This window comes from Lynx rufus, unplaced genomic scaffold, assembly GCF_022079265.1.
Source record: "Lynx rufus isolate CCGP_SWC_20201006 ecotype Redwood Valley unplaced genomic scaffold, mLynRuf1.p SCAF_25, whole genome shotgun sequence".
Lineage (NCBI taxonomy): Eukaryota > Metazoa > Chordata > Mammalia > Carnivora > Felidae > Lynx > Lynx rufus.
This window is the reverse complement of record NW_025814840.1, coordinates 15092915-15105986: the sequence shown is the minus strand read 5'-3', so window position 1 is coordinate 15105986 and position 13072 is coordinate 15092915. Positions and strand designations below refer to the sequence as shown.

At 40.4% G+C, this 13072-nt stretch overlaps 1 protein-coding gene across 1 annotated transcript in view; it reads left to right on the top strand.

Moving 5' to 3' along the window:
- Window positions 1-13072, top strand: part of MAP3K21 (mitogen-activated protein kinase kinase kinase 21) — a 61214-nt gene that overhangs the window by 38763 nt on the left and 9379 nt on the right. The window contains exon 6 of the mRNA XM_047088755.1: window positions 3246-3368. Within this exon, the coding sequence (XP_046944711.1) occupies window positions 3246-3368 (123 nt within the window). The remainder of the gene's footprint in view (window positions 1-3245; window positions 3369-13072) is intronic.

Sequence of the window (13072 nt, the reverse complement as noted above, 5' to 3'; positions counted from 1 at the left end):
CTCTAAAAAAAAGAAAATAAAATAAAAGGATTCACAAAAATTTTTATTTTTTTAATGTTTATTTCTGAGAAAGAGAGACAGAGCGTGTCTGACAGCTCTCCTTCTCCACTTTCGTGAGTGGGGGAGGCGCAGACACAGAATCTGAAGCAGGCTTCAGGCTCTGAGCTGTCAGCACAGAGCCCGACACAGGGCTCGAACTCACCAACCACGAGATCATGACCTGAGCTGAAGTCAGACGCTTAACCGACTGAGCCACGCAGGCGCCCCGGCAAAAATTTTAAATCGAGACTTGAAATAAGACTTGACTGAATACAGAGGGAGAAGGAAGAGAGCACATGCAAAGAAGGCTTGGTTCCTGCCAGGAACTGAGAAAGACCCGTGTGGTTTGTCCTGGGCTCAGCAGACTGCACACTGTGGGCCAAATCTACCCTACCACACCTGTTCTGTGCAGCCCACAAGCTAAGAGTGGCTCACGCACTTTTAGATACTTGAAAAGAATAAGAAGAACAATATTTCATGGTACGTGAACATTACATGAAATTTAAATTGCCATTTCCATAAGCAAGTTGTATTGGAACACATTTATGTCTATTGTATGATTGATTTCTTGCTAAATCAACAGATGTGAGTAATTGTGACAGAGGCCATGCATGTCCTATGTGGCACTTGACAGAAAAAGTTTGCCGACCCCTGGTTCAAACCATAGCAAATGACAGGAGAACAGGGCAGGATGAGGCTAGAGGCACGAAGAACCCCGAGTGTGTTAGCATTTTGATCTCTGTAACTTAAGAACTTAAATAACTTAAGGGCGCCTGGGCGCCTCAGCCCCTTAAGCGCTGACTCCATCTCAGGTCATGATCTCATGGCTGATGAGTTCGAACCTGGCGTCGGGCTCTGTGCTGACAGTGCAGGGCCTGCTTTGGATTCTGTGACTCCCTCTCTCTCTCTGCCCTTCTTCCTGCTCATGCTCTCTCTCTCTCTCTCAAAAAAAAAAAAAAAAAAAAAAAGCAAAGCCTTTGAAGGGTTTTCAGCAGAGGAATGGCATGGTCTGGCATACGTTTTTAAAATGCATCTGACTGCTGTGAGCTAGACGAGAGGGGCCCAGGGGAGAGGTGCAGGAAGATCAAGAGAAAATGTGGCAGGTTCGGCGTGGAATGATGGATGCCTTAGAGAAGGAGAGAACAAAAAGAATGACTAACCTGTATCTACTGAACATGTATTATGCCAGGAGCCCCGAGCTAAATATTTTCTGTACTTCTTTGTATTTAATTTTTCATAGCTGTCCTACAAAGTAGGAATCATTATTTATTATCCAGTTTTGTATATGGAGACATCGAGACCCCAGGAGGTTAAGTCACCTCTCGAAAATCCACGTGGCTGGGAAGTGGTAAGCTGGGATTCTGATGTGGAATTGGCTACTTCCAGAAGCCAGAATATAAATTTCTCAACGATAGCTCTGACATGAATCTGTAACCCCAAATTTACAAGCTATTTTGTGTTTAATTGGATATGGAGGGTGGGGGAGGAGACAGTATTAAAAATTTGCAGGCGTCTAACATGAATGATTGGATAGATGTCTGGGCTACCAAATTCCAGCTTCCCCTCATTCCAAACACTGGGTGGTTCTTTAAAGTTCTTTAAAGCATAAAGTATAGGGGCGCCTGGATGGCTCAGTTGGTTAAGCATCCGACTTGGGCTCGGGTCATGATCTCACGGCTCATGAGTTCGAGCCCCGCGTGCGTCTCTGTGCTGACAGCTCAGAGCCTGGAGCCCACTTCGGATTCTGTATCTCCCTCTCTCTCTGTCCCTCCCCTGCTCTCTCTCTCTCTCTCTCAAAAATAAACATTAAAAATTTTTTTTTTAAATAAAGCATAAAGTATAGTTTTCAGAAAGGAAAATTATAGCTCTCTTTCAAATGTGAAATGGACACGTGTCCAAGATTTTTATTCAACTCGTTAATAACCAGAGAACCAGTTACAATTGGTTTCATTGAGAATTTGAAGAGCTAAGTATGTACGGACAATTTAATAAGGGGACGTTAGGGTTAGATTGCTAGGTTAAATACAAATCTGGTTAGTGCCCAGGATGGCAGTAACCGGAACCTTGGGGATTGTCTTTCACACCAGACAGAAATTGTTGGTATTGCCACCAGATAGAATCTACAAGTTAACCTCTGCCCCGACGGAGTTGTAAAAATTAGCCCTGTCAAGAGAAAGTCAAAGGTTAAGCTCAGCCGTGCACTCTGAAAGAACACCCAATAATTTCCTTTACCTGGGTCTAAGGTTTTGATAACTTGCTTACAGTTGACAGAGTTTTCCCAGACACCCTCCACTTCCCTCTGGTCACATTACCCCTTCTGTATATTCCCATATTGTCCACATACTCTTCCGTGGCAGCTGCCCATATTAAGGTTGGGTCAGATTAACTATGATTTGTAGGGTATGTTGACCACAAAATGCTTTTAACTGAGACAGGGTTGGGGAGTTTTCCTTGACCCTCTTAGGGTCCCTGTCTGGGTCTGAAAATCAGACTGTCAAGGACAGATTAACAGGGGGAAAAAAAGCAAAGCAATTATTTAACGTGCATTTTATACAACAGGGGAGCCTCCCTAAGGAAATGAAGACCCCGTAAAAACAGAGTAGAGTATTTTTATGCTAGATTTGATGAAGAGTGGACAGTCGTGAAGAAATGTGATAGGTTAAGGGGGAGTATTGGGGGGAGTGTTTTGTCCTGAACCCCCCCCCCCACCTTAGCGTTAACTGCATTTTCTGTTTTAATCACCACAGCAATCTGTGCAATGTTGGTTGTTTCTGTCTAACAGTTGAGGAGACCAGTTCAGAGAGGTCTGAGGTCCAGACTCATCTGAGGTCCAGAGTTTGCTAGTGACAGAACCAAGGCTCATTTAAGTCCAAGGCGTCTCCTCTTCTAATTTTGTTTATAACCACATCAGGCTACACAAAGGTAACTCTTCTTCCCAGAAGATGGTTCGATTCTGCAAGTACTCAGTGTCTCATTGTTCTGTATGTATCTGACCGTACCTAACCTATCGTAGGCTCTGAGTCATTATTTATTGACTTGAACCCTGAATGGAAGAGAAGAAGGAAACCAAGCAACAGAGCCAGAGATACCTGCCTTCTTACCCTTGGGCAGCTTTTGCTTTTGTTGCTTTGTGCTGATGAAAGTGGCCATGAATGGAACTTAAAAACCACGAAACCTTAATTCTTCCTTGTTTCCATGTCCCACAGATTTCCAGCATAAAATCACCGTGCAGGCCTCTCCCAACTTGGACAAACGGAGGAGCTTGAACAGCAATGGTTCCAGTCCGCCTAGTAGCCCCACGGTGATTCCTCGGCTTCGAGCGATACAGCGTAAGCTTTCTCCCCCAGCCCAGGGGCTCCTGGGGGGGATTTCCGTCGTGAACCGACTTGGATTCCATCCAGCCTGAGGTGTATTATTAAAGGTCCTTGTTACGAACACGTGACATTCATAGATGTCACAACCATTCAGAAAACGAAATTTGGTCTGACATTTCTTAGTCTAATTTTCTTTTTCTTTTTTGAATTGAGATGTAACTGATACGTAACATTATATTAGTTCCAGGTATACGACGTAAGTATTCAATATTTGTATATATAGTTGATCCTTAAACAACATGAGGTTTAGGGCCACTGAACACCCACCCACCATGCAGTGCAGTTGAAAATCCACATAGAACTTTTGGCTCCCCAGAAACTTAACAGATAATAGCCTACTGTTGACTACAAGTCTTACTGATCACATCAAGAGTCAATCAACAAATATTTTGCATGTTACATGTATCATATATGGTATTTTTATAATAAAGTAAGCTAAAGAAAAATATTAAGAAAATCATACATATACCAGACTGTACTGTATTTATTTAAAAAAAAATCAGCATGTGAGTAGACCTACACATTTCAAACCCATGTTGTTGAAGGGTCACATGTTTTGCAAAATGATCACCACGATAAGTCTGGCTAACATTGGTCACCATACATAGTTACAAAATTTATTTTTATTTTTCGTATGATGAGAACTCTTAAGATCGACTCTCTTGGCAACTTTCAAATATGCAATACCTTATTATTAACTATAGTCCCCATGCTCTACGTGACACCCCTGGGACTTACTTATTTTGTACCTGCAAGTTTGTGCCTTGTGACCCTCTTTACCCATTTCATCCACCCCCTGCCTCTGGCAACCAGCAATCTGTTCTTTGTATTTATGAGTTCTTTTTTCTTTTTTTAATTTGATTCCACATATAAATAAGATCATACAGTATTTATCTGTCTAACTTATCTCCCTTAGCACAACGCCCTCATGACCCATCCATGTTATTGCAAATGGCAAGATTTCATTCTTTTTTCTGGCTGAATAATATCCCACTGGATAGATATACCTCGTCTTCCTTATCCATTTGTCTGTTGATGGACACTTAGGTTGTTTTCACGTCCTGGCTATTGTAAATAATGCCGCCATGAACATAGGGGCACATGTGTATTTTCAAGTTAGTATTTTTGTTTTCTTCAGCTAAATACTCAGAAGTGCAATTGCTGGATCATATGATAGTTCTATTTTTTTTCCAGTTTTATTGAGGAATAATTGACACACATCACTGTATAAGTTTAAGGCATACAGCATGGTGGTTTGACTTCCATATATTGTGAACTGATTACCTCAATAGGTTTATTGCACATCTTTCTTCTCCGATAGGTAACAATAAAAAGAAAAGAAAGACAAAAAAAGGTAAAAAATTTTTCTCCTCGTGATGAGAACTATTAGGATTGACTCTCCTAACAGCTTTTCTTTACATCATATAGCAATGGTAGCTATAGTCATCATGCACATTACCTCCTTAGTACTTACTTATCTTTTAATTCAAAGTTTATGCCTTTTGACCACCTGCCTCCAATTCCCCCTTCCTCCACCCTCCACCTCTGGTTACAAGTCTGATTTCTTTTTCTATGTTTTTTTGTTTTTTTGTTTTTTCTTTTTTTAGATTCCACATATAAGTGAGATCAGATAGTATTTCTAGGTCCATCCGTGTTGTTGTAAATGGCAAGATCTCCTTCTTTTCTATGGCTGAGTAACCTTCCATTGTATATACATACCGCCTCTTCTTTATCCATTCATCTGTCGATGGGCCCTTGGGTTGTTTCCATGTTTAGGCTGTTGTAAATAATGCTGCTATGAACATCGGGGTGCAGGTATCTTTTCAGTGTTTTCATTTCCTTTGGGTAAATTCCCATAAGTGGAATTACTGGATAAAATGGCGATTCTATTTTTAATATTTTGAGGAACCTCCATACTGTTTTCCACAGTGGCTGCACCAATTTGCAGTCCTACCAGCAGTCCACATCCCTGCCAGTCTTTGTTCTCTCATGTCTTTTTAAGGGTGGCCATTCTAAAAGGTGTGAGGCGATACCTCATTGTGGTTTTGATTTGCATTTCCCTAACGATTGGTAACGTTGAGCATCATTTCATGTGCCTGTTGGCTATTCATATGTCTTCTTTGGAAAATGTCTGTTTAAGACATTTGCCAGTGTTTTAAATCTGGTTACTTGATTTTTTGCTATTGAGTTTTATGGGTTTGTTAATAAACTTTGATGACTAGCCCCTTCTCAGATGTATGGTGTGCAAATTTGTTTTCCCATTCCGTAAGTTGTCTTTCCACTAGGTTGTTTATGGTTTCTTTTGCTGTGCAGACATTTTTTAATTTGATTATGTTTTGTTGCTTGTGCCTATGGTGTCATAGCCAAAAAATCATTACCAAGACCCATGTCAAGAAGCTTTATTCTTATATTTTCTTCTAGGGGTTGCATGGTTTCAGGTCTCATATTTAGCTCTTTAATCTACTTTGAGTTAATTTTTATGAATGGTATAAGATATGGTTTCAGCTTTATTTTTTTGCAGGTGAATATCCAATTATCCCAGAACCATGTATTGAAGAGTCTTTTCTCCATTGAGTATTCTTGGCTCCCTTCTCAAGTATTAGTTGACCATATGTAGTTTGGTTTATTTCTGGGCTCTATTCTGTTGGTCTATTTGTCTGTTTTTATGCCAGTACCGTATTGTTTTCATGACTATAACTTAATAGCATAGCGTGAAATCAGGGAGTGTGGTACCTCCTGCTTTCTCAAGATTTCTTTGGCTATTTAGGATCTTTTGTGATTCCATACACATTTTAGGAGGGGTTTTTCTACTTCTGTAAAAAAGGCCATCAGAATCTTGATAGGATTGCATTGAATCCATAGGTGGCTTTTGGTAGTATTGCTATTTTAACAATATTAGTTCTTAAAATCCATGAACACAGGATATTTCCATTCATTTGTGTCTTCTCTGATTTCTTTCATCAATATCTTATAGTTTTCAGAATAGAGATCTTTCACCTCCTTTGTTAGTTTTCTTCGTAAGTATTTTATAGTTTTTGATGCCATTGTAAATGGGATTTCTATATTTCCTTTTCAGAAAACGTGTTGTTAGTGTATAGAAACTCTACTGGTTTTTGTATGTTAATTTTGTATCTTGAAACTTTACTGAATCCATTAATCAGGTCTAACAGGTTTTTTCTTTCAATCTGTAGGATTTTCTATATATATAATTTCATCTCATCTGCAAATAGAAAGAATTTTACTTCTTCCTTTCCAATTTTTATACCTTTTATTTCTTTTTCTTGCCTATTACTCTAGCTAGGACTCCACCACTATGTTGAATAGGAGTGGTGATAGTGGGCACCTTGTTCCTGGTCTTAGAGGAAAAGCTTTAAACCTTTCATCATATAGTATAATGTTAAGGGTGGGCTCATCATACATGGTCTTTGTTGTGTTGAGGTACATTCCTTCTGTTCCTAATTTGTTAAGGCTTTTTGGCATGAATGGATATTGAATTTTGTCAAATGCTTTTTCAGTGTCTGTTGAGATGACTATATGATTCTTTTCTTTCATTCTATTAATGTGATGTATCACATTGATTGATTTGCGTATGTTGAACTATCCTTGCATCCCAGGGATAAATCCCACTTGATCATGGTGAATGACCCTTTTAATGTGCTGCTGAATTTTGTTTGCTGGTATTTTATTAAGAACTTATGTGTCTATATTGATCAGGGATATTGGCACATAATTTTCTTTTCTAGAAATGTCCTTTTCTGGTTTTGGTATCAGAGTAAAGATTGCCTAATAAAATGAGTTTGGAAGTGATCCATTCTCTTTGATTTTTTGGAAGAATTTGAGAAAGACTGGTGTTAATTTTCCTTAATGGTTTGGTAAAATTCACAAGTGAAGCTATCTGGTCCTGGACTTTTCTTCTTTGGGATATTTTTGATGACTAATTCAATCTCTTTACTAATAATTGGTCTATTCAGATTTTTTATTTCTTCCTGATTCAGTCTTGGCAAGTTGTAAGTTTAAGAATTTTTCCATCTCTTGGGCGCCTGAGTGGCTCAGTTGGTTAAGTGTTCGACTTCAGCTCAGGTCATGATCTTGCAGTCTGTGAGTTCGAGCCCCGCGTCAGGCTCTGTGCTGACAGCTCAGAACCTGGAACCTGCTTTGGATTCTGTGTCTCCCTCACTCTCTGCCCCTCCCCTGCTCATGCTCTGTCTCTTTCTCACATACAAAAAAAAATATATTAAAAAAAATTTTTTAAAGAATTTTTCCATTTCTTCTAGGTTGTCCACTTTGTTGACACATAGTTGTTCCTGGTACCTCTTATGATCCTTAGAATTTCTGTGGTATCAGTTTTAATGTCTCCTTTTTCACTTATAACTTTGTCGGTTTGCGTTCTTTCTCTTTTTCTCTTGGTTAGTTTAGCTAAGGTTGTGTTCATTTTGTTTATCTTTTCAAAGAACCAACTCTTAGTGTGGTTCATCTTTTCCATTGTGTTTTTGTTGTTGTTGTTCTCTATTTCGTTTATTTCTGCTCTAATCTTCATTATTTCCTTTCTTCTGCTAACTTTTGGCTCACTGGTTTTTTTGTTTGTTTTGTTTTGTTTTGTTTTTCTAGTTCCTTAGGGTGTAGAGTTAGGTTGTTTATTTAGGATCTTCTTTATATATATATATATATATATATATATATATATATATATATGTATATACACACACACACACACACATATATACACACATATATATGTATATATATATATACACACATAATTTTTTTTAATGTTTATTTATTTTTGAGTGAGACAGAGTGTGAGTGGGTAGGGGACAGAGAGAGGAAGACACAGAATCTGAAGCAGGCTCCAGGCTCTGAGCTGTCAGCACAGAGCCCAACATGGGACTCGAACCCACGAATCGTGAGATCATGACCTGAGCTTAACAAAGTCAGATGCTTAACTGACTGAGCCACCCAGGCACCCCATTTATGATCTTTCTTCTTAATGTATGCATTTATTGCTATGAATTTCCCTCTTAGAACTGCTTTAGCTGTATCTCATAAGTTCAGGTGTGTTGTATTTCATCTTTGTTTGCCTCAAGAAATTTTTTTTCCCCTCTTTAATTTATTCTTTGATCTGTTGGTTGTTCAGGAGAGTGTTGTTTAATTTTCATGTGTTGATGAATTTTCTAGTTTTTCTTTTGTTACTGATTCTGTTCTCCCCTGTGGTCAGAGAAGATACTTGGTAGGATTTTCTTGTATTGCTAAGACTTGTTTTCTGGCCTAACATATGGTCACTATGCATAGGCCTGTTGAATGGGCTATGAAGCTTCCCATGGTCTGGTTGGACTGGCTGAAGGATGTATTCAGTGATGCGCAGGCAAATGAATTAGATTCACTGCCTGAGTACAACAGAAGTAGCTCTAAGGGTGGTAAAGCTCTTTTTTGTCTTAACTCAAGCAGACAGACACCCCGAGTTGCCTGACTGAACAAGGCCATTGGCTTTGTTCCGCAAAGTATCAGTTCCACCTACCTGCCTCTTGGCTCAAGTTCTGCCAGCCACACAGCTTCCAGGAGTTGTCTCCAGTCCTTCTGGTCAGAGGGGCTTGGAAGATCCTCTTTACAGTGAATGCAGCTATGATTCAGCTCCCTCCCTGGGCAGGGGCAAACTGGGCCCTAGGGCTGACGAAACGAGAATGTGAATCAGGCACATGTGCACACTACAGAACTCGGTCCTGCAGATAAATGAAGCCAGCAGTTGGGACTATTTGGGCCCTGCTAGTATGAACTCAGTCTGCCAAGATCATATGCTGGTTGTTGCAAGCCCCTCCCCCACCCCATCTCCACAGATTCCTAGTGGTTGAGCCCTACAGATTCCCCACTAATCCCCCTGGTGCAAGATAAGATTAAGTGACCTGCAAAAGTGACCCACAATGATGGGAGGGTGCTGTTATCCCCTCTGGTTTCTTGTCCACCAGGAGAACTGGAAGGTCAGAGGAGACCTCTCTTTGAGGTGCCGCGCTGGCCTGGGGGGCAGGGGCAGTGTGCTCAATGTGTAGCTGCTTCCCTTACCCTTATGATGCAGTCTGTCTTAGTTTCTGAGGTGCTTCAGCCTCACCCCTGTATTCTAGGATTCTTTCGGTGGTGTCTTATTCTCACATACTGTAGCTGTTTGATCTTCCTATGAGGGGGAACAAAGTCAGGTATACCCTGTGTCGCCATCTTGGTCACACTCTGGTGTTTCTATTTTTAATTTTTTGAGGCACTTCCATACTGTTTTCCACAGTGGCTGCACGAATTGACATGCCCACCTGACAGTGCACAGGGTTCATTTACTCTACACCCTTGTCAGCACTTATTATTTCTTGTCTTATTGATACTAGCCATTCTAACGGGTGTGAGGTGACATCTCACTGTGGTTTTGATTTGCATTTTCCTGATGATGAGTGATGTTGAACAGTTTCTCATTTGTCTGTTGTCTGTATGCCTTCTTTGGGAAAATGTGTATTCAGATCTGCCCATTTTTCAATTGGATTATTTGGTTTCTTGTTATCGAGGTAAATGAGTTATTTATACATTGTGGATATTAATAGCCTTTATCAGATATGTGATTTGCAAATATTTTCTTCTATTCCATAGATTGCCTTTTCATTTTGTTGATGGTTTCCTTTGCTGTGCAGAATTATTTTCTTCTTTTCACAATGAAGGTTTTTAGATTCTATGCAATTGGTGATCTGCCCATGCCACCGAGTAGAATACCATACCTTGAGACATTTTGCTAAACATGTCTGTATGTAAAATTTGCATAACCTAATTATATCAGTAGCACATTTATGGATATTTTGAAAAATAAATTCAGGAATTCAAGATTACTTCCATTTCTTTCCTTGTTTTGTGAAGAAAAAAATTTTTGCTTTTTGAGATTTAACTTTCATTTGGTCTGTGTTAGCCAAACCAAGTGCTTCAAAATATCATGTAGTGTTTTGGTTTTAGAAAGAAGGTTCAGCCTGGGGGCGTGGGGGGAAGACATATAGCTAATTTGCCTGGCACCTTTGCACAAATAGGGCTTTCAGTTAGACCCTAAATGAAAGTTTAGCGGAATTAAATAAAACTACTGACTCTTTTCAAAAGTGAGTCCAAATAGTAAACTAAGCAAAACAAGAATGTGTTTTTTTTTTTCTTTTTTTTTTTTTTTTTCAACGTTTATTTATTTTTGGGACAGAGAGAGACAGAGCATGAACGGGCGAGGGGCAGAGAGAGCGGGAGACACAGAATCGGAAACAGGCTCCAGGCTCTGAGCCATCCGCCCAGAGCCCGACGCGGGGCTCGAACTCACAGACCGTGAGATCGTGACCTGGCTGAAGTCGGACGCTTAACCGACTGCGCCACCCAGGCGCCCCTAGAATGTGTTTTATATGTATACATGTGAGGAATCTGGTAATCAGCCTACGTTACCCTATTTAATAATTGACTTGCATCTTCTGCTGTCTCCAACAAACTTAATTCTTTGCTACTTACTATACTTTTTTGGAGAAGAAACATTCTGAAAGAATATTTTCCCTGATCAGGTCTGCAATCAATTTATTTCTTTTTGTTTTAGGGTTTTTGTTTTGTTTTGTTTTGGTGTTTTTTGTTTGTTTGTTTGGTTGATTGGTTGGTTTTTTTGTAATGAAAACCCTGGCACCAACAAGAGTTTTCTGTTAAAGCTCCCAGGAACCCAGGATACTAGCCTCTTCACAGTTAAAGAGAAATGATGTAAATAAATGTATAGTAATCTGAATAAATGCATAATCTTAGAGTTTAAAGTGCCATCATTTTGTCATAACTAACCCATTTTTCTGAGAAAGCATTTTTCATAAAGCCATAATTTGTACCTTGCTTTTGCCCAGAGTAAGGGCTTAATTAAAGGAACATAAAAGGATAGCAAGGCTGACCTCATAGCCATGTTGAAAGGGCAAGGGAACAAGAAGTCATGACCCCTGTTTTTGCCCAGCTGTTTCTCTGCCTTCTTCCATGTTTTCATATTGGTTTTTTTTTTTTTTAGACTTACATTTAGCAATTTTAGGTTCACAGCCAAATTGCGAGGAAGGTACAGAGATTTCCTCTAAACCCCCACCTCACACACACACACACACACACGCACAGCCTCCCCCACTATGACTACAGTGAAGCCTTTGTTCTACTCCGTGAACCTGAACTGACACATCACCATCATCACCCAGAGTCTGTAGTGTACGTTGGAGTTCACTCTTGGTGTTATGCGTTCTGGGTGTGCACAAATGCACAATGACACGTATCCACCATTATAATATCATAGTATTTTCACTGCCTTAAAAGTCCTCTGTGCTCTACCCATTCACCCTTCCACCCTCAATCCCTGGCAGTGTCCTTTTACTGTCTCCATAGCTTTGCCTTTCTCAGAATGTCCTACTGTTGCAATCCTTCAGTATGTGGCCTTTCCAGATTGCCTTCTTTCATTTAGCAATGCGCATTCAAGTTTCTCCCTTGGCTTTTCCTGGCTTAGCAGCTCATTTCCACCTAGTGCTGCTCAGAGAGTGGTGTTCCATTATCTGGTCAGACCACAGTTTATTTTTACCTACTCATCTGCCGAAAGCCATCTCTGTTGCTTCCAAGTTTTAGTTGGTTCTGTAAAGTCATGTGCAGGATTTTACATGGACATGTTTTCAACTGCTTCAGATGAATACCACTGAGTGTGATTCCTGGTTCACATGGTGCCTGTGCATAGTTCCAGAAGACCCCACCAAACCGCCTTCCTGAGTGGCAGTGCCATTTCACATTCCCACCCAGGGCAAATCAGAGTCCCCGTCTTCACACTCCTTGGTTGTGATTACGAGCCTCGTGGAAGAGGGGAAGTCATACCTGGATAAGCCTGGCAAGGCCCAAGACTTGTACTGGTTAAACTGAATACTTTTGGGATTTCAAATAAGTTCTAACCCTATGGGGTTGCAGTACAGCCAGCTCAGGGAACATCCCCACTTTCCCCCAAACACCGAGGTCGTCAGCATCCATTCTCTAAAGTAACAGATGAAAGCATTTGAGTGAAGATATTCCAAACAGGACCAGCTCCATGTGCAGAAGTGTTCTGTTCACATTCTTTGACCTGAATCATCGTCTTCTTGTTTCTGACCCCAGATGTTCCCAGCTGTTTCTCTTATCTTTGTTTGTGTGTCCTCTCTGGTCACTAGCTTGTGTGGAGGTCCTGTCTTTCCAGCTTAGCAGAGCATGGCAGTTAAGAGCATGGATTCTGGAGCCACACAGCCTGGGACTGAATCCCAACTCTGGCTCTACTCCACTGTGGTTTTGGACAAGTTTCTTAACCTCATTGTGCTTCAGATTCTGTTTCTGTAGACTGGGGACGATAGTTGTTTAAAAGGGTCAAGTGTATACACGTGGTAAGAGCTCTGTGTGTACTGGCAGTTGTTTGGATCATTATTTTTATTATTATTCTTACTCTGAAGCTCTTTGTGGCCTTCGAGCCTCTCACTGGGGTCTGCCTTTTATAGCATTAGCAATTATTCATTGCGAGGATTTTCCCTTTGGGTGGATCAAGTATGTCGATCTGCCCACCTGATTCAGAGGAATGGGCTTCCTTTCACTGTGAGTTAGAGATGTCATCTGGCACGTTTCCTCTGGACCAGAGATGGGGAAATGTGAGT